The 22,981-nt window shown below is 40.1% G+C and overlaps 1 protein-coding gene across 5 annotated transcripts in view; it reads left to right on the forward strand.

Annotated features, from left to right (window-relative positions):
• Positions 1-22,981, forward strand: part of LOC124775093 (atypical protein kinase C) — a 759,938-nt gene that overhangs the window by 596,172 nt on the left and 140,785 nt on the right. For 4 of the 5 annotated variants that reach the window (XM_047249905.1, XM_047249907.1, XM_047249908.1 and 1 more), the window contains 3 exons: positions 6,219-6,337; positions 8,990-9,159; positions 15,074-15,189. In XM_047249905.1, the coding sequence (XP_047105861.1) occupies positions 6,219-6,337; positions 8,990-9,159; positions 15,074-15,189 (405 nt within the window). Of the gene's footprint in view, positions 1-6,218; positions 6,338-8,989; positions 9,160-13,865; positions 13,982-15,073; positions 15,190-22,981 lie in introns of all 5 variants that reach the window. The other variant, XM_047249906.1, reaches the window with a different exon arrangement.

Here is a 22,981-nt window from a genome sequence, read left to right on the forward strand (position 1 = left end):
AGTGTTGATGACTTTGATAGAAATGTGATACGAAGTACACGAATTTTTTTTTTTTGTACCGAATTGCCAACAATTCACAAAGTGCTTAGAGTCAAAGAAGATGCAGATCCGGGCAATTTTCGGAGAACTACATTTTATAAGTTAGTGAGAGAAATGAATTTCAAATATGTCCGGCGTGGGCGCGATAGCATGCTAATAGACAGGGATGACATCATTTTATGGAGGTGGCGTTATCTTCGAACCATTAAACGGTTGAGAGATGAAGGCAGACCCATTTACTATTTGGACGAGACATGGGTGAACGCAGGACATACCCGAAGTTACGTCTGGGTAGATGACACTATAAATTCCTCAAAACAAGCATTTCTGTCCGGATTATCAAATGGTTCAAATGGCTCTGAGCACTATGGGACTTAACATCTATGGTCATCAGTCCCCTAGAACTTATAACTACTTAAACCTAACTAACCTAAGGACATCACACAACACCCAGTCATCACGAGGCATGTCCGGATTATCCACCGGAAGCAAGGGCCCATCACGTCTGATTATCGCAAACATTGGCAGCAAAGCAGGGTTCCTTGAAGTATGTTTGTGGACTTTTGAATCCAAGAAAAGTGAAGATTATCATGAGGAGATGTGCGCCGAAACCTTCGAGAAGTGGTTTCAAGATGTTCTTCCTCGGCTTCAGAAAAATGCAGTTATTGTTCTTGATAACGCGCCATACCATTCTCGGAGAAAAGAAAAAGTTCCCAATGCGAATTCCAATAAGCATGAAATATCAGAGAGACTAAAATCTAAAAACATCGATTTCGAAGATGGTATGCTGAAGAAAGAACTTTTAGATATAGTTAAAAATCACAGAACAGCGCACAACAAATACGCAATAGATGGAATGGCGAAGAATGCAAGGAAAACTGTTCTCAGAATTCCTTCGTACCACTGTAAATTAAAGCCATCGAGTTAGTGTGGGACAGAATCAAAGGCTGTGTTGCAGCGAAAAACAAAACATACAAAATGCCGGAAGTGAAAGTACTACTAGAAGAAGCAGAGGATTGGAACAAGTGCGTCCTCCATGTCGTAGAAAAAGTGGAAACTCAAATGTGGAAATTAGACTGCATTATAGAGCAGAGAGAGGAGCGGTTTGTTATGAACTTCAATGAAAATGGTTCAAGTTTGACAGAGTGACCCTTGTTTCGTCCTTTATCATTATTATTACTGGTATTTTATTAAAATTAACAATTAATTGTGTTTGAATGGAGCGTTTTGTTAGCAACCTGAATGAAAATAAATCTGCTTCGACAGAATGAACTCAGTTTAACGTTATTTCAACATTATTGTTAAATTTATTTCGTACATTGTTGCCCAGGTTTCTCATGGTCCGCTGTGACACCTCGGCAGCCAGCTGAACGCCGCCAGCTGCAAAGCGTGCGCCAAGGATTTTCCACACCCCTACGTATCACGTGAACACCGAATGCTTTCTCTGGAAATGATCGTAGTTGCTCACGTGACACTGTTTGTGTTTCATCCCAGCTCTCGGTGAATAGACTATAGATTAGGGAAGGATGGTGAAGGAAGTCGACCATGTCCTTTCAAAGGAACCATCCCGGCATTTGTGTGAAGTGATTTTAAGATAATTATGGAAAACCTAAATCAGGATGGCCAAATGTGGGTTTGAGCCATTGTCTTCCCGAATGGGAGTGCTGTGTGCTAACCACTGGGCCACCTCACTAGGTATGTACGTAGTTCAGAAAAAAGTGTGGTGAAAGGTAGTCTCCAAACGGTCTGCGTAGCGAAGCAGCTGTTGAAGTCATTTGTGTTGTAATGGCAGCTGGATGGTCAAATTTGCAGTTTGCCACAGTTTGACAGTGGTCTTCATATGAGTAAACAGGTAGTTACTTGCCATGTCCTCATACTATGCTGCTTTCCAGTCTACGCTTTGTGTTCTTTTGTCTCTTTCCCACTACCACCTCCTTGCATCCTTCCCTGCTCCCTCCCTACCTCCATCGGCTCAGAAAACTGCATTCAGGAGTGTACATTTTGGTGTCTGTGTGGTTATGTGTTTGAATTTGGGTGGTTATGTGAGTTTTGCTAGAAAACGAGCTGGTGCTTGAAAGCTAGTGTGAATGCTGTTGTCACTTATATGTATCCATGCTCCCCACACTGATAAACTATAAGAAAGTTAGGTCTGTTATGTTTTATGTGTGTTACGTGAGTGCCATTTTGGGGTTTGTATATAGTTAATTATTTTTGTTACAGATCATAAATAATAATTTAAAAACACGACCAAAGCTATGTTTCATAATTTCATATCACTGCATTTACTTGAATAAAAATAACCACTTACCAGTTTGATGAGATATTGATCTCTAGGGGCTCACTAGCACCAGTTTCACTTACAAACCCCTAGCATTGATGGATGTGCGGAAGGGTAATGGGCTCTTTGTTGTTTTTCCAATAAATACCATAATGCCTCAGTAGTACAGAAACTCAGCAGTTGTAGGGACTACAGATGATTTGCTGTGTCATCCCCATAATCAAACCTGTTCTGACAGTTCTAGCCATGTGAATGCTAGTACTATGATCTTGGAAGATGAAGTCACTTGCTAGAAACAATACTACCACCACTGAATACACCCCTTCTTATAGATTGTTTCATGGACTTAACTAGTTGGCTTTTCTTTCATTGTAACAGTATCACCCATTGAAAATCATATTATGCTCACACAAACCACTGCTGAACTTCCACTGTGCTTCACAGCTGGGAGCAGTCTCACCTGGTCTTCTTCAAAAGTAAATATGTCCAGTAGTAGTAAACAACGTAGGCATAGACTTGTCAGACCATGTTACATGCTTGTGTTTGTTGCTAGATCAAGTTTTATATACTTTGTGTTTATAAAAACCTTCTTATACATTTATGCGGTTTGTAAGACAGCACTCATACTAAGATTGTTTGCTGGCAGTGTGTTTTCCAGAGACATATTAAACCCAGCAGTCAGTTTTCTGGCACAGATGGTCTTACTAGCAGTAGCATTGCTCTCAAATTAATCTTGATTTTGTGAACAAGATGAGTTTTCCACACACTAATGTTTTCAACAGTTGATGTTGTCTTTACTGTCCCACAGGATACTCAGGTGTATAGTTTGTACTGAAAGTCACTGTGGTGTACAGCAGATCTACAGTCAAGTGTAGGTCATGAATAGCAACAGTAGAATGAACGAGCAGCTTCATTGTCCAAGTTACAAACCTAATTAAAATCCAGAGCCATGAACCAAAGTTTTCATGTATTTAGTGTAACAACTAAAAAATCATTTCATGCAAATAAGCAAGCTTTATGTCCCACACTGTGGGGCTGTATTAAGTCAGCTAGGTAAGTCTCCAGCACTGTCCACTGAATATGTTTGCCATGATCCGTACGAGCAGCTTGGCCATCAATGCAGGGAGTTTGTGCCTGAACACAGTCTGTTCCCTCTGTATTGATACCGTATTGGAACTGCTGTCACATAAGCATCAGTCTGAAAAGAATTGGTAATCTACTCTTGCTGGAAGTCATTAATATCTGATGTAAAAGTACACCAACACTTCAGTGGTCACAAATGTACTAGGAACTTGGAAAGTGTCTAGATGTGATGTAGTAGAAGAGGAAGACAAAAGCTGAAGTCAGCATGTTTCATATCCACCAGAAAACAAGCTGTGGAAATTGAATTTTGATACCTTGTAGCCCTTATTATTTTGCGAGGAAAGTTCTGGCAGAATGTTAGTGATTTAGATGCATGGGAGACAACTCACTGAATGACAGAAGTATTGGCGCGCGCGCGCGCGCGCGCGCACACACACACACACACACACACACACACACACACACACACACACACACACACACATATGTATTTTACACACATTTGTGCAGCTACATTGTGCTGGCTGAACACACAATGCGGGGACTGCAGTCCAGCAGGTAGACAGGGATGAGGGGTTGAGTTAGATGGGATGCATAGATGGAGAAAAAAGGCAGGAAATAGAAGGAGGGGCTGGGGAAGGATGACTAAAAATTCAGAGGGAGGAAGTAAGTGCATAGGACAGGAATGCAGAACACTGGCACCAGAGCTGGTGAGTTCGTGTCACAAGAGGATCATGGAAACACAGGATGTGTTGCAAGGATAAATCACCTCTATGTAGTTCCGAAAAGCTTGCAAAGGATCCAGATGGCAGAGATAGTGAAGCAGCTGTTGATATCAAGCATGTTGCACTAAGCAGTGTGTTCCACATGCCACCATTTTGCATTGGCCATTCATTCTGGTGGAGAGCTGGTTGATGGCAATGCCTGCATAAAATGCTGTGCAGAAATTGCACCAGAGTTAATGTGTGACACAACTGGTTTCCAAGTGGTGGGATAGGATATGTGTGAGACAGAACTAGAGCTTGGTGTGCTAGGTGGTTGAATTGGGCAGGTCTTGAAGCTGGATGTTTTACATGGGAAATGGTTGGGTGTGGGAGTGGCACATGGATGGACCAGAATGTTGTGTAGGTTTGGTAAAGCAGAATACCACTTTAGGAGTAGTGGTATTCCTCTGCCCACCCAAGCTAGGCAACATTCTGGTCCATCCCTATGCTACTCCCATTCCCAGTAAATTTCCACAAGTCATATCCCTGCGGAAGACTCAGGTGCGAAACCTATGCCAGCAGATGGAAGGCCACAGGTGAAAGCAGTCAAGTCATATACCAGCTTTGTGGTGATATATGCATAGCATTTTATGTGGCCATAACCACCAACCAGCAGTTTGCCAGAACAAGTGCCACTGCCAAACTGTGGCTAAGAGGTGAATTGACCTCTCAGTAGCAGAACACACTGCTGAATACAATATGCTTCAGTTCAGTTCTGCTTCACAACCTGTGCCATATGGAATCTTCCAGTTTTCTGAACTACAGAGATAGGAGTTACCCGTGCAACATATGCTTTGATTCTGTAATCCTCCTGGCCTCAATCTTGGCTAACCCATTGCACATAGACCTTCTACTCAAGTCTCCCCATCCTCTCTCCTGTAACCCACTCGTAATCCAAATAAATAGAATCTGCTTAACAAATTGAAAACTGTAAATTTGATAAGATGTATTGCAAATAAAAGTCACAATGGAGAAAGAACCACAAGGGCTTTGATCAAATTTTTATTTGAATATTTCTACGCATTACAGTGATATTGTTGTGTTCTAAACAGTTTCTTTTTGGACAGGTCAGTAGGTGGAGAGAGTTCCAAAATGTGTAGCTGAAGGGGAATTGTCCCCTAGAATCCATGTTGAGAAAGAGATGTTAGGATCACATTTAAAGGGAAATTGTACAGTAAACAGCATCAGATAAGTAAATAACAAAATGTGACTTGGCATGCTGACTGTGCTTAGATAACTTACGGCCATAGAACCGATTGAGGCCATCGAAGCATACAAGCATGCTAAACTTAAAACTAGAGCGATTAATTATAGTAAATGGAGTGTAGGTTGAAATTGTGAATTTAATGGGTGTCTCAGTTTTATAAAATGAATTTTCAATTTTCTAGAATTAACTGCTATTAGTTATTCAATCTGTTGTAAAGAAGAGAGTGAGCTGAGGCATATATGTATGCCAGAAAAGAAATAAAGATGCCTGTTTCTGCTCCTAATATACATACGGAAATATTGATATAAATCTTTGGGTAAGTCAGTGTGGAAGCTGTAAGTGAAATATGGATGGGGCATTTTAGAGAATGCACATTGTAATAGTGCCAGTTTTTAGAGTTCCTTATATTGATCTCAATATTTATATTTGATAGAATGTTTTATTATGATGGTCAACAAGTCAGAGACGTCTACAGTTACCATAAGAAGTTGAAACAGCAGTGTAATAACATTACAAATGTATATCAGCAGCTGTGAAATGAATTATGTGTATAAAATAGAGAAAAATAATGCAATTATAATACCAGCTTTAATATTTTATTATAACTTAGGTAATACACTTATTTTTAATAAAATGAAAGGGTTGGTTGGTTCAGAAGCACAGTTAATGTGGAATTGGCAGTTCTAAAAACACACAATTAAAGAAACTAAATTACAATGTTATGTGATGCAAATCAAAGAGTAAGTAATACTAAACACCCAGCTCTAATGCCATTAAACAGCAAGAACAGTTCTAAAAAACATAATTAACATTGAATGTTATTTTAACAGTGATGTTATTTTCACAGTGTTGATTGGTGGGCACTTGGAGTCCTGCTTTATGAGATGTTAGCTGGTAGAAGTCCATTTGATATTGCTGGTGCATCTGAGAATCCAGATCAGAATACTGAAGATTACCTTTTCCAAGGTGAGGTCTGTTTGTTGTAACTGCTCAGCAGTACATTTCAGTGCTGTACTCATTTCACCAGCAAGTTACTGCCTGCAACAGAAGGCTCTGGTAGTTTTTAAAGTCTTATGTGACTTTGCAATGTATTTGAATGATGTGTTATTATTAATTTAGTAGTATGTCTTGTTCTTAGAGTCAGTAATACTTCTCCACTGTTAGTTAGATTTAACACAACAGATGATTTTAGGCTTTGCTACGCACAAAAATTCGTTGTTGTGTGTATTTCGATTGATCGTGTATGAGAAAGAAAAATACAACCAGTTGGCATTGTATAAATAGACTGATCAGACAGAACATTATGACCACTGACCTACTATCAGTATAAACCCATCCAGATGATAGCAATGTCACCTGATGAGGAATGACTGCTAGTCAGACACACATGTGGTGCATGTAGTATCGGTGAGCATGTTGTCTTTGTGTAGAATGAATGGGGAAGGCGCACAATCTGAGTTTGACCGAGGGCAGTTTGTGGTGGCCCAGAGGCTAGGCTTGAGTATTTCAGAACCTGCACAACTTTTTGGGCATTTGAGGAGTGCTGTGGTGGCGTCTTCAACACCTGGCGAAACAAAGGTGAGATCACATCCAGACATCTTGGGGTTGGGTGGCCACCTCTCCTTACAGATGTCAAATATTGTAGGCTGGTCAGACCGGTAAAACAGGACAGGTGGCAAACTGTGGCGGAACTAGCATCAGGCTTTAATGCTGGGCAGAGTAGAAGTGTGTGTGAACACACAGTGCACCAAGCACTCCTAACGAAGGGTATCTACAGCCGCCAACCCATGCAAGAGCCACTGTTAAAATTGCATGAGCAACTACAAATGAAATGGGCTCATGACCATCCGCACTGAATGTTGGTGCAGTGACAGATAATTGCATGGTCTGATTAATCCTGATACCTTCTTCATCATGCTGATGGGAAGATGCAAATCTGTTGTCTTCCAGGGGAACACCTCCTTGACGCCTGTACTGTGGGATGGAGACAAGTGATGGTGGCTCCATTATTCTCTGGGAAGCATTCACGTGGGCATCCATGGGTCCAGTGGAGCTTGTGCAAGGCACCATGACAGCCAAAGAGTATCGTACATTGGTTGCAGATCACGTACATCCCTTCATGAGATGATCATGTTTCCCGACAGCAGTGGCATTTTTCATCAAGATAATGCACCATGTCACAAGGCCAGGCGTGAGATGAAGTGGTTTGAGGAACACAGTGTTGAGTTCCAGTTGATGTGCTGGCCGCCCAGCTCACCAGATCTGAACTTGGGATGTGATTGAATATGGCATCAGAGCTCACCAACACGCTCCCCAGAATTTATGGGCATTAGGTGACTTGTGTGTGCAGATGTGGTTCCCACCCCCTTCAGTGACCTATTCAGGCCTCATTGCTTCTGTGTCATGCCATGTTGCCACTGTTATCTGTACCAAAGGTGGACATACTGGCTATTAGGTAGGTGGTCATAATGTTCTGACTGATCAGTGTATGATGCTGTTATTTGACTAATGACTGTAAAAATAGAGTAAGTGTGGATGTTCTGGCACAAAATTCATTTTACCATTCTTCTCTACAATATTTGACCCCTTAACAGATAATATCGCAAAGAACTGTGAAGATTGCCCAGAAAATCCTTTTGTGGCACAGGTTATTGTGTGCTGCAGTTCAGTATTTTTACAGCACTGAGAAAATTGTATTCACATAATCAAGTCTCCATAAATAAATTTTATTAATTTATGAAAGAAGAAAAGCATTATTGATTCATTGTATTACTGCATAATTATGTTTATATAAATAATTACTATTCACCACAATCAGAAGAAGCACTGAGCAACAGACAGGCAGGTGGAAAAAAGAAGGCAATAAATTGGTTAACTTGTGGGCAACATTTTCTCTCCCTCTCACCCTCTCACTATCATAGTCATAGTCATGATGATTCTGACATGATTGTATAAATAAATAAACCATTCGTCAGTCAGCCTGGTCTTCCCCCCCTTGGTGGGCATTGTAACTTGGTTGAGTATCAGTCTTACCTGGGGAGGGGCTGGAAATGTGGAAGTAGAGTAGGATAGAGGGAGGCAGTGGAGCATTAAAGGAGGAGCTCAAGAACCCTTACTTACATTGAGCATTTAGGTTGTGCATGGGAGGTGGCTGGCAGCAAGGGAGTAGATTGGGGGCAGTTTCATGAGTTGCAGGAGAAATAGTGAGGAAACAATGGAGCATAAATATTTAGAATCCAGAATATGAGAAAGAAAAACAAAGGGAAGATACAGGGCAGGCTCATAAATCAGCAATTAGTTTATGACCATGTTCTTGTGTGGAACAGTTTTTTAAGCTTTTTGTTCCATTGATTCATCAGCTGTTTGGAACAGCATGATTGTAGAGCTAATTTTTGCTGTATGTAGAAGCAGTTTGTTTCAGAATTTCCTTCCTTTTTTGGTCCCTGAATTATCAAGTATACTGTATCTCCAAACTGATAAGAGGTAAATGACATATGTAAGTTTCAGTGCATTTCTGTCGTGTTTACTACTGATACTTTATGAAAGTGAGAGTACTCATTGTTCAGCTAAAGAAATAGTCTCTTTTTAAATAAGCTTATTGAATTTGTGTATTTCCAGTTATCTTGGAGAAGACGATTCGTATACCTCGCTCACTTTCTGTGAAAGCTGCATCTGTGCTCAAAGGTTTCCTAAATAAAAACCCGGCTGACAGATTAGGCTGTCATCGAGAAACAGGTTTCATGGATATTGCAAATCATCCATTCTTCAAAAGCATAGAGTGGGAATTGGTAAGTGTAATAAATATTGTAACAATGTATAGGCACTGTAAAACTTCAGTAATTTTGATTTAATGCATATAATAGTTATCCGGATAAGCAGTTTCTTAAGTTCCCTTATGAACCTGAAATATTCTACATTGACTTTCTTGTAAAAATATTGGTTTTAGCAAAATGTTACATTGTTATTGGCAATTCATTAGATTATTAATGATGCATTACTCTTTAAATGCCCATACCACTAGTAAAATGCTATGTATACTTTATTTCCATGTGTATAGTAATTACTTACCAATGGGCTAGTTAGATTTAGAAAATAAGATTCTTCCATGGGAAGTACAACAGATAAATTAATCATTCATCTATTTTTCGCAAACTTTCTCTGTATTATCCTATCACTATATTATTGACACACCTTGAACGATTAATGACATGAAGCTAACACAAATTGTAATTAGATTAAGACTCCAGTACATGAAATTGTGAGAGTAAAATTAATGGGATCACTGTGTGTGCTATCTCCCCACTCCTCCAGGCTTCTCCACCTGTTGCCTGCTGCTAGCTACTAATTTTCATTTTATTTTTACTTGAGACTTTACATTTAATATTGCCTATGGAAACTAATATTTGAGCTATGCCACTATTTCGCAATCAGCACAAACCCGACTCCAATATTTAAGCACATCCAGAGTGGATTGCGATCTCTCTCTCTCTCTCTCTCTCTCTCTCTCTCTCTCTCTCTCTGTGTGTGTGTGTGTGTGTGTGTGTGTGTGTGTGTGTGTGTGTGTGTGTGTGAGAAGACATTAATAATAAAACTAAACATGTACTCTAGTCGTGTGCTTTTTCTTCATGTATTTATGTTTACAGCACCAGTAACTCAATTAATTTTGGACACATGCAATTTTTTATGTTTGTGCTAAACTGTTTTGGATGAGTAAAAGTTATTTTCATTGTAATGACTTTGGTTTTATATCATTGATTTGATAAATATTATAATACTGCTTAACATGAAACACCGTATATCACAAATAAGTTGAAAGACCTTCTTGGGAGAACTAGTTCAGAAGCAGATGTGAATCCATGGATACTGTGATGTGAATAAGAACATCTTTTACTTTAAAATTTATTTTAACTTTTTTCTTATTAACTTCAGTTACTGAACAGTCTTTTTTAGTTCTAAATTCATTTTGAATTAAAAAAGAAATTGGTTGTTGCCAGAGCAACAGCAATGGATCTAGATTTATACAATTGCCCTTTTATAAATTGCTGATATGTGGCAGACAGGGAGATTGACTAAATTTAAAGGATGTGGTCATTCTAGTTTATGTGCTTACCTACTATTCAGCACCCTGACTACACAGTGAATGGTTACTACTTTGGAATAATGTACGTAGGAAGAATAAGAGACATGTATTGACACACAAAAGCCACAATTGCTCAGTAAATTAACATTTACTGTTCACACTGTTGGTACAGAAATGATCATAGTGTCATGAAACACCCATCACAGTGGTGACCACTTAAATTACTATACAGGGCTTGCCACAGGAGTGATCACTGAAAAACACTGTAAACTGTCCGTCACTTTATGACCACTGGACTCACTGACATGTCCCATCTCACGAGTGACCACTATTGCACTACACAATCTGTTGCTTGGGTGACCACTGAACCAAAGCATAATCTGTCACAGGAGCAACCACTATTGACACTACACAACCCCTCTCTCGGGCGACCACTAAAATCACAATGAACGAGCATGTTTTGATGGGCATCTCTTTGTGTAGTTATGTATGGGTTCAACAGAGTTGCAGTAAAGGGAACACATCAAATTGGATTCCATCCTCACAGTCTCTATCATTAGGATTCTGTATTTCTGCTTTTATGTTGGCTATTCCATCCACACAATAGCAGTGCCATGCTGTGATCAACATGATTAACCATAACCATAGGTTGGCTGAGGCTGTTAGCAGTGCTGCATTGCAGCCTATCGACCTTTGCCAGAGAGTGGTATTTTGTCCAGCAGTCGTGGATGTCGGTTGCCACACAGACGCATGCACACCCTCCTGCCCTCCCTGTTCTATTCCTGGGAGTATCAGAGAATAGAGGCAACTCAAGCTGGCAAGTGCACTCATTGCCCAGAGTGGGGTGTATTCATGCTGTGACTTGCAAAGGCTACAGAATGTAGGTATTGATATCTTAAACATCTGTTACTCCAGTCAGTAATGAGTTTTTAGAACTAAAGGAAAACTTTCGTTTAACTATTTCTTTTTGTCCGTAACATCTAGAGTGCCACATTCTATTTGTTTCATTGTAAGGACAGTAATTTCTCCAGTAGCCATCTTCTAAATGATTCAGTTCTTCAGTGGAGATTTTAAACTCTCATCTCAATGGTTCCTGTGCTTCCTGAACAGGAGACAAAACATTCAACAGAAAATTATGTCTGAGGCCTTGGCATGTTTCCGAACACCACAAGTCTCTTATAAAGTAAACAATGACAGTAATTGTGCTGTCTACACATGGTACAGTATAATACAGAAACAGATGTTATCACAGCAGTGAATACGGTACCAACAGAAAATTAACACTTTGTACAGAAATGGTAACTCATCCTGGTGTAAATTTGCAGTATTCAATATACAGCGGCATCATGTGAGTAGCTGTCAGATTCTTGAAAGAATAATTTGGTACATAGCATTGATAGATATTGATGGTAGCTTGCCAATCATTATGAACATTATGGGAATATATTAAATGAAAAAAATTGTTCACTTTGCCCAAAAATCCAGATAGAAAACACACACACACACACACACACACACACATACACACACACAAAAACAGGTGGGAAAGGAGATGGAGGGGGAGGGAGAGAGAGAGAGGGGGGGGGGGGGAGGCTTATTAACTCAACATTGATTCATTTTTGGAAAAGAAGGTGCTGCTAAATGTTCAGTAATTTTGTATGAAGAAAGATACATGAAAATATAACCATGGGTAGTGACAAAAAGTTGGGCATTTAGCAGTGAAGATTTTAGGTCACTTGTACATCATAAATAGCCAAATGAAAACACACAGGGCTCAGAATGTTTGTGGAGCAAAAAAATGTTTTACCTACCTTTCAACTATGGACACACACACACACACACTCTCTCTCTCTCTCTCTCTCTCTCTCTCTCTCTCTCTCTCTCTCTCTCTCTCTATGTGATCAAAAGTATCTGGATACCTGGCTGAAAGTGACTTAAAAGTTTGTGGCGCCCTCCATCAGTAATGCTGGAATTCAATATGGTGTTGACCCACCCTTAGCCTCGCAGGCATATGTTCAGTCAGGTGCTGGAAGGTTTCTTGGGGAATGGCAGTCCATTCTTCATGGAGTGCTGCACTGAGGAGAGGCATCGATGTCAATCGGTGAGGCCTGGCACAAATTTGGCATTCCAAAACATCCCACAGGTGTTCTATAGGATTCAGGTCAGGACTCTGTGCAGGCCAGTCCATTACAGGGATGTTATTGTCATGTAACTCTGCTGCAGGCTGTGCATTATAAACGGGTGATCATGTCGAAAGATGCAATCGCCATTGCCAATTTGCTCTTCAACAGTGGGAAGAAAGAAGGTGGTTAAAACATCAAAGTAGGCCTGTACAGTGACCGTGCCATGCAAAATAACAAGGGGTGCAAGCCCCCTCCATGAAAAACATGACCACACCATAACACCACCGTCTCCAAATTTTATTGTTGGCACTGCACACGCTGGCAGATGGTGTTTGCCGGGTATTTGCCATACCCACACCCTGCCATTGCCATCGGATCACCACATTGTATACCGGGATTTGTCACTCCACACAATATTTTTCTACTATTTTTCCACATCCAATGTTTACGCCCTTACAACAAATGATGCATCATTTGGCATTTACCGGTGTGATGTGCGGCTTATGAGCATCCTGTGTAACTGTCATAGTACTTGCCGTGGATCCTGATGCAATTTGGAATTCCTCTGTGATGGTCTGGATAGATGTCTGCCTATTACACATTATGACCCTCTTCAAATGTCAGTGGTCTCTGTCAGTCAACAGATGAGGTCGGCCCATACGCTTTTGTGCTGTACATTTCCACTTCACTGTCACAGTGGAAACAGTGGACCTATGGATGTTTACGAGTGTGTAAATCTCGCATACAGACGTATGACACAACTGACACCCAGTTACTTGACCATGTTCGAAGTCCATGAGTTCCATGGATTGCCTCATTCTGCTCTCTTACAATGTTTAATAACGTCTGAGGTTGCTGATATGGAGTACCTGGCAGTAAGTGGCAGCACAATTGCATCTAAAATGAAAAATGTATTTTTTTGGGGGTGTCCGGATACTTTTGATCACATAGTGTAGCAGAAAATGGGGCATTTTTATGAAGTGTCATCTCACCCATATATGAATGACTTGGGTCTTATAGGTGGAAGTCTCCTGTTTGGTGTCTCTGTGTACCTGTTATTTTAGTTCAGTGACAGAGAATGTTTCTTCTGAAACTAAAAATGCAAGTATTTGGGTTGAATTTTTTCTTACTGCTGATCTGAAATTTGTTCCACATGATACTGAACGTGATTGTGCAAATCTGTTTTCACTTTTACCTTAAGCCTTTGGTGTACTTGTCAGTTGATGTTACTCAATACCTGTGGAACATTGTCTTTTTTTTTCGTCATTGGTGAGTATTCCTTTTCTTGCAGCTGAACCAGAAACAAATCCCTCCCCCTTTCTGCCCTACTTTGGAATCTGAGCTGGACCTGGATAATTTTGATCCCCAGTTCACGCTGGAGCCGGTCCAGTTGACCCCGGATGACCCGTAAGTGAGCCAAGCTACAGTTTGAGTCCTGTCCCCTTTAGTGCCCCTACACGCTGCACCATTCACCTCACAAGAATCTTAGGACACTTAAAAAAATTCTTTTGTATGTTATTACATTGGTGCCTCAGCTGCAACAAAGTTTACAGGCAGAAAAGGTTAAACAAAAAGCCATTTCTTTAAAAAAAAAAATCTGCTTTTATTTTAAATCTTAACGAACACTAAACTTTGTGTATTTTATTTGATATAACCCTATTTGTAACATGTGGCTCAGTGATTACAACAGAAAAATCAAGTACGTCTCTAATGGAAATAGAAAGTTCCGAAGTGCCTGTTAGAAACATAAACATGCACCATTGAACAGACTGCACGGATAAATTCCATTTTGCCACGTCTTTCTTGATTTAATATCATAATTATGATTTTGTGATGGGAAGAAGAACAGGAAAGAAAAAGTGAAAGTAAGGGGAGTAAGTTTAAGTAAGAGTGGAAGGGGGGGCAGGTGGGGGCGACATAATGTTCATTGTGATTCACTTCCAATGTCAAAGTTTATTGCTGCAAAGTTTTATTGAAACGTGAATAGCCCATATATTATTTATAGTTTTAAAACTAAATTGTCTTTTGAAGATAGTTCACAGTATTTTGGAAGCTTTTTTTGTATGAGTTCATCAACTACGTTGCTCCGAAAGAGTGACTGCAAGAGTTTCCTGCTATACAAAAGTTTACTGCCTAGTAAGTAACAGTGTTGAGAATCCTAGGTACCATAAAATACTATATTCTTGAGAAAGTAAGTGGGTGCCATAAAATACTGTATCCTTGAGAAAGTACCTAGACCAAGGAGGATGTTTGAAAAGGAAGTAAACAAACTGGGATAGATTACTGTACAGAAAAATTTTGCACGCTAAGAACTTTGTTGAAGAGATCGGTGATGGTGGATGGTGCACCAGTGTTCAGGGCACGATCATTCCAGAATGTAGTGAGCTTTAGAAAGCAGCCAATAGCTAAGAGCTGTTTTGACCCCTTCTGCCTGTGGCCTGGCTCCTAAGTAGATAGTTTGCCTTGCGTAGTGTAGCCATGCATCTTGTTGGTCCGCAGCTTGAGCAGAAGCAAGTGGCTCCCCCGTACAAACCTCGCCTCGAGTCGGACCGAGACCTGGCCAATTTTCCTCCAGAATTCACCGATGAGCCTGTTCACCTCACGCCTGATGACACGTGAGTTTCACCCTTTACCTAGCTGCCAGCCATATTATCCAAACTGCTGTGCTACCTTTAAATTTATAGCTTTACTCTTTACTGGCTGTGACATAGTGCTTGGTTGCTTAGTTATAAATTAATTAAATACTATTATATTGTAATTATGTTTTTGAATCAATTATGTTCATCAGAAGCAAGGATAGTGTTAAATCCCAGCATAAGTTAGTTAGATTTAATCTGATGCTTCAAACTTCTGATGGATCCATGAATGAAGCATAAAAAGCTTCTTCACTAGTGAGCCATTGCATGATCCCACTTTATATTACTGCCATGTGTGTCAGACATCCCTTTCTCATTGTGGTTCCAAGGAGAAGGTGGGATGGGAAATACACTCCTCTGTTTTAAATTTTCCTTAGGAGTATATTTAATGTTGATGTACATATATTATTTATTTTGGTTTAAAACTTCTTACATACATAACAACTTGTAACTAGTGAAAATGTGAATTCAAAAAGAGAATGACATTTTTGTGCGAGAAAATTAGCTCACTTTTTGGTAATTTATATGTATCTAGTATATTTCAGTTGACATGCAGATTTCATATATAAAAGTCGGAGGCAATTTATCCGTAGGATACTTGCCATGAATCCCACACTTTCAGCAGCTCTGCAGTCACACTGTATGATTTTATGAAGGAAGGATATCTGTTGCGTATCTAAATTGAAAATAATGTGTGGAATTGCATGCACTTGATGTCACTATTTTTAAAATTATAATGATTATCTGTCTTGGTTGCTATTTTTATTTTTAAGAGATTATACACCTTAACATGTTTCGGCTACAGCCATCATCAAAATCTGTCAGTTTAAATCATTTAGTACCACCTGAATCTATAATTTTTCCTTTATTGGTTGTACAATTATACAATTTCAATCATAGATCATTATCAAGGATCAGTATTTTAGGTATCTGGCACCAACATTACTTCCAGTCCTAAACAGTGCATTTGTTGCATGTTTTTAGTTTCACTGGTTAAATATTCAGTATCTTTTGAAGTGCCAGCTGAAAGCCTTCAATTGCTCTTAATTACTGTGTTTTATTGTAGGTGAACAGTTTCTTTTTTCTGTACCCTAACAATTTTCACAAGCTATAAAATGTATTGTGTAGGTGTTAAGTCAGGAAACTGTAGCCTGTGGAAATTGTAAAGATACTAATTATGAGCAGCTAAAGGCACTTTTGCATCATTCAAACCTGTTCAGCTGGAACTTGGACAAATGTGGTACTGAATATTTAACGAGTCAAACATGAGGGACATGCAACTCCTACACTGTCCAAGGCTAGAAGCAATGGCGGTGCCTCTGACCTAAAATGCAGATACTCGATAATGGTGTAAGACCAGAACTGTACAACTGTACAACCCATAAAGGAAAATTGACAACTGCAGGTGGTATTAAATCATTTAAATAATTCATCACAACTGTGGACCCACTCTCATTGAACATCATAGTCTCAATCAGATTAGAAATAGGAAAACGAGAAGTAATATTTATACAAATATCACAGTAAAGCATACATAGGATAAAATAAAAACATACCATATTTAAGAGCTTGACACACTTTATCTTCAAAGTTCTCCTGGACACATGTACGTAGACTAATGCTGTGTATCAAGATAGTCTAGCTTAAATAATTGTCAGTGATCATTAGGTGGCAATAAATGTGCAAATATGCAGTTATTGAAATTGAAAATAATGCTGCGGATGCCATATCAGTGAAAGAAAGAAGTGAAGTTTTGTTGGTTAAGACTGAAATAAGGTAAATTTAGAAGATAAAAGCAGGAAGTAATCATGCAGGTTTCAGGCCAGAACTGCAGTTGGGTATCATGATGAAGGCATTGCAGGTTTTGTACATTTTTAGAAAAATTAACATTCAATGCCATCTAAAGGCCAAAATTTTATTCAAGGTAGACTGCCTCACTAAACATCACTAGCCGGTGCTACAAGTGCACATGAGAACTGACAAGATAAAGTATACTGAGACTTTGGACATGGTATGTTTCCATTACATCTTGTACATGTATTACTGTAATACTGTAAATAATTTAGGACTCTATGGGACCACTCACCAAATAGCAGAAGCATTCAGTCATTGACAGTCATGGCTAGCCAGCACAATGTAGGTCAGAAAGCAAGCAGAGTTTTCATTCTGTTTTGTGTATATTTGTCAATGACTCAGTGCTTCTGCTATTCAGTGAGTTGTCCCTTTTATTCCTAAACAAATTATATTCTGTGAGAACTTATGTACTGTATTTATTATTGTCATACATCTAGAAATACTACTTTTCATTTTTCTAATTCTAATCTGACATATTCTGATAATGTGTTTAGCTGTTAAGGGTACAAAAATAAAAATTAATGATGAAGATGGGCAATTACATTGATTAGTAACAATGATTAAGGACTCTTGCACTAATTTTATGTCATTTATGGACAGTATTTTAAAATCACAGTAAACAATAGATCATTGTCATGAAATTGTAGTTTTGAACGTTTTAAGAATAATTCATTATAATTTTACTTCATTAAACTAAATTTTCTGTATTATAAATTGACCCCAAGTTTTTTTTTAAAGTATCTTCTGTTCTTCTATGGTCTGTTGTGCATTATAACATACTTGCGCCACAGTATTATCGGCAGGGATTGTTTGCTTTACATTGTTAACAAAACTAGGCAAAAATCATTTTTTGACATACTGTAGCAGGAAAAGACATAGGTCACTAACCAAACAGTTGGACAAACAGAATGCTCCCAAAAGTCTGAAAGCTACTCACTGTAATTAAATTTTTTAGCGTTTTGTATGGGATATTGAAATAGCGGACAACTTTAAATATTTGGGAAGTGTTTTAATGGGGACAGAAATTAGCAAAAGAATACAACAGAGTTGTACATTTTGCCAGTGTGTGAGGGCCTTGATGTGGGGAAGGGAAATGCCAATGAGGTGCAAGCTGGTACTATACAAGACTTACTTCACACTCACACTAATTTACAGCTCCGAGACTTGGACTATGACTAGAAGAGAGGAGAGTAGGATACAATCCAGTGAAATGAAGTTTCTGAGAAGTATGCTAGGGAAGACGTGGAGAGACAGAGTGAAAAATGAAGATGTTAGGAAGAAAATTGGAGTGGAGAAGTTAACTAAAAAAATTGAAAAGAATAGATTAAAATGGTTTTGGCATGTGAAGAGGATGGGAGAGGGAAGAATACCAAGAAAAAGGATGGAGTTCAAGATTGAGGGCAAGAGGCCAAGAGGAAGACTGAGAACAAGATGGATTGATACAATAAAGTTCAGTTTAAGGAGGAGAAACCTGCTATGGAACCAAATTGTGGAAGAAGAGTGGTGGAAAGACTGAGTAAAGTGGCGAAGTACCATTGATACCCCAACCCGACCATGTGTTGGGTAGAGGGGGAATGAAGATGATGATGACAGAACCCTCAGGGTGCAAACTCCACTTGCACTTGTCTGGTTTTTCTTAACTTAAATGGGAACACATCCATCCTACCAGGACCTAAATGAGAATGGATAACTGGCTCAGAATGACTTAGAATTTAACAGCACTCTCTTCCATTATCTGACTGTCTTCAGATGTCGCTGTATAGCTAGCTCTGTGGGTTAGCAATATTCTTATGGGGTACGGTTACAGAACAGGAGATGACATTTAACTACTTGTCTAAACAGTCATTTTTCCCTGCTATATATACCATTATAAGTAATTTTAGTGCCCTTACTAATATTTATGAGTTTATCAGATAACGCTTTAACAGTCAGAGTGCATAGAATGTGTAAATTCATAAATTACCGTATTTACTCGAATCTAAGCCGCACTTTTTTTCCGGTTTTTGTAATCCAAAAACCTGCCTGCGGCTTAGAATCGAGTGCAAAGTAAGTGGAAGTTCTGAAAAATGTTGGTAGGTGCCGCCTCAAATAACTTCTGCCGTCGAATTATGTAGCGCTACACTGGCATGCTTTGCAGGCACAAAGATAAATACTGGCAACAAGACCTCTGCGTCAGTAAATTTAAAAAATAAAAAAAAAGGTGGAAGACGAGCTTTTTTTCACCGCCCCCGAGCTTCGACCACTGCATTTTCATACGTTATCCAACGAAGTAAATACAAATTCCGCATTGTTCATCTTCGAATGTAGCAGCATTTTAATTTACTACGAAAATCCGACTGGCAAGATTGTTTGGGATGTTTGTCAATATGGCCAACTCTACGTTCTGAATTTTTTCCTACCTGTGACAAGAGATCGTTGCTAATAAGAGCTTTTATGAATTGTGAATCACATGCAGTATTCTTTTCACCATAAGAATAATACCGTACAAATATAAACATTTTGCCATGTATTCTTTCATGTTTGCTGCTATCTCATTTAAATCCTGTGTGCCTAATAAACTACGAAACTAGAGTGAGACAACAGCAAACGCGGAATAATATACATATCATGTCATGTTTATATTCGTATTGCTCTTATGCCTAATAGTGATACAGTCAGAAATGAAGCACGGCAATTGACAAGATTTTTAAATCTAAGATGACTAATTTCTGTGCAGAATGTAATGTACTAGGTACTAAAGAGGCGTCTGCAAAGATTTTCAACCGGAGAAAAATTTTCGCTAAACTCTCGTTCAGAACATCTTCTATCATACGCAGTCTATTATTTGGTTTTTGTTGATCATTATCAAAGAAAGCAGCAGTGTAAGTAATAGCAAATAGCTGTAGCGCGCACAAAAGCAAGCCATGCCGCGAGCGGCGACAGGTCATAAACACTCACTATCAGAATGCGACAAACAATGCATGACACAGTACAGTTATGCATTTTCAGCTTAGAGTGACGTAAACATCTATAACAAAGAGAACAGCACTTACCAGATCAAAGAAAAATAAGCAATCAATTCAAACCAGACGAAGCACGTGAAAAAGGAATGGTACCCGTAAAAATACGGACGGAGCACCTGACGCGTAGCAATGGCTACATGGTAAAGCTTAACTGCTAAGCTTAAGACTCGAACCAAACTATTGTAGCTGTATCGTCATTCATTCGACCTAAATTGTGTCTCATATTACAGTGGACCAACTTTGTTTCGATTTGGATGTGCGGTCTTAAACTTTTCTCTCCCTTGGAATTTCGAGGCTCAGATTTCAGGTGCGGCTTAGATTCGGGAAAATTTTTTTTTCCTTGATTTCGAGTCTCATTTTTCAGGTGCGGCTTAGATTCGAGTGCGGCTTAGATTCGAGTAAATACGGTAGTGAAATGAAAATTGGCCATTTACCGTCACATCTTACTAAAAGTAATATAATACAAAAAAAATGGTGCCTATAGCTGAGCAGGATTCTCACAGCTCATCACTGCTGTGGATCCTGCAGGACCTTAGACCACCTATGTAGGAGTATTAATTGTACTAATTGCACTGTCCCATAGGGGCTTACAGCTGTTTCGTGAGTTCATGCATGGCACACACAGGATGTCCTTTCCATCTCTGTGAGTCCTTGAGTCCTTGTTTACATCGGCCTGGCTGTCCTCCTTGTACCTGACGTTCCTTATGGATTCTGTTACTCTTGCTTTCTCATTTTCATCTTTCCTCTTCAGCATTTTTGGTCCCCCTTTGGGATTTGACCTCCACTTTAGCATGAGGCCTTACTGCTTCTTTCATTTTTTCCTCAACAACATTCTTTCTTTTAACAGTAGATAGACAGCACAGAAGCCAGTCTGTGTGGTTGAGCACCTGACAACAGAGAGCTCACACTTCTGATACCTGACCTGATACCTCCCCATGTATGCCTAGGAGTGGTTGCTTGTCATTGTGGACCATTGGATTTCCCGGCAATGGCTGCCATGCCAGATGGCCCTTGCTGTGCCTGGGTGGCACCCATGGGAAGAGCTGTTGATTGGATTGGTGGTATCAGGGCAGATGCTTTACGTATGAAATGCACTAAGCTTCAAGCTGGCCTTTCCTCAGCGGCCATCTCTTTAGTTGGCAATAGATTTTTTTAATGCTTCTTCTTATAACCCAACGGCCTTGCTTCCTCTGGCTACACTCTTGGAGGGGGGGCCAGACTTGCTGGCTTGGTGTGAAACCCTTTCCCTATTACCAGGTTTCCACATGGACTGATGTGACACTTTCACCACCATCAAGCCATTATTTTTTGTGGGAAATACTGAAGACAAGTTTGGTGAAGTGGATTCTCTGAGTAAGATATGGTTGGTTTTGCTGTTTATCAGAATTTCTTTTGTTCTACAGTTTGCATTGCTTTGCACCTGTGACCGTCTTGGCAACCACCTGGTGTCAATTACTCCTCACCAGTCTTTCAATATGGTTCAGGAAGTCATTTTTCATAGTAATCTCATCCTTCAAACTGATTAGGAATTCTGGGCCAATCCAGGACAGCAGGGTGTTCATTTTGTTCAGCATGTTCAGAAAGGGCGTGAGGACAATTGCATTGAGACCAGTGCCTTTAGTCTGGCGTTTGAGGGGGTACCATTGGGAAAAGGTAAAGTTTGTGTGTCGTCAGTGTGATGTGAAGCCATACATCCTGCCATCCATGAGGAGTTTCTATTGTTTGCATTTCAGGCACATGTCTTCCCACTGTACAGTGGACCCTCTATGTGGTGAAAGTGGAGCCCCCCCCCCCCCCCCCTCCATGAGGGAAGCCCTTGTTTTCTGCTGCCCATGCATATTAATTGTCATAATCATCACTATCCATGGTCACCATGTTGTTCAGTTCATAATTAGGAGAAGAAGATACAGGAGTGTAAATCCTTTAATGGTTCATCCTACACTCAGGCTCGACAGAAATATGACTGTCAACCTTGTGTCTGTGACATCTCACTTTGCTTCCATTATGCATTACGTCCCTTGCCCCCCCCCCCCCCCCCCTCCGCCACCTCTCCCTCCTTCTTACCTCAGTCTCAACCCCTCTCCTCTCTCCTTCCCCTGTGGCTCCCGCATCCTCTAACCCCCCCCCCCCCCCCAATATGCTGCTTCCCTACCTAGTTAGAGAAGTGTCTCCCTTCTTCAGCACCTGCCAGTGATTAGGGGCCCCTCTCCTGGGAACCCTGCCCCCAGCATCTTCTTGACAGGAGTCAGCTTTGGAACACACAACCCATTTTCCCCAAGATCATCCACACTCTCTCAGTTCCAGAGCTAACTGAAGCTTTCTCTCTCTCTCTCTCTCTCTCTCTCTCTCACTCTCACTCACACACACACACACACACACACACACACACACACACACACACACACACACTCACTCACTCACTGGGCCTCCCCCTGTCGACAGAAGAGGATACTGACTCCCCTTTTGCAATTTGAGTCAGACCACTAGTTTATGTATGTCACCCCAACCATGTTGGTGACAGATAGTGACCTCACAGTGTGACCAGTTTCAGCCTGTTTGCCTCCCATGTGGACCCACCTTCCATGCTTATTCAATGGAATTGTAATGGGTACTGCTGTTACCTTCCAAAATTGTAATCCTTTGTTTCCTTTGACTCTGAAGCTTGTGTCAGTTCATAATTAGGAGAAGAAGATACAGGAGTGTAAATCCTTTAATGCTGATTACTCACCAATGCTTCATGGGTTCCATGCTTTCTGTTTGAACCAGGTCAACCCTTCGAGGGCTTCTGTTGGTATCTGCACATTGGTCTTTATGGACATTGGTAGTACAGGGACACACACTCCCCCCCCCCCCCCCCCTTCCCTCAAACTGAAAGCTGTTTTTCGGGTCCACTTGGACTCTACAATCACTGTTCG

The sequence above is a fragment of the Schistocerca piceifrons genome, chromosome 2 (genome assembly GCF_021461385.2).
Source record: "Schistocerca piceifrons isolate TAMUIC-IGC-003096 chromosome 2, iqSchPice1.1, whole genome shotgun sequence".
Lineage (NCBI taxonomy): Eukaryota > Metazoa > Arthropoda > Insecta > Orthoptera > Acrididae > Schistocerca > Schistocerca piceifrons.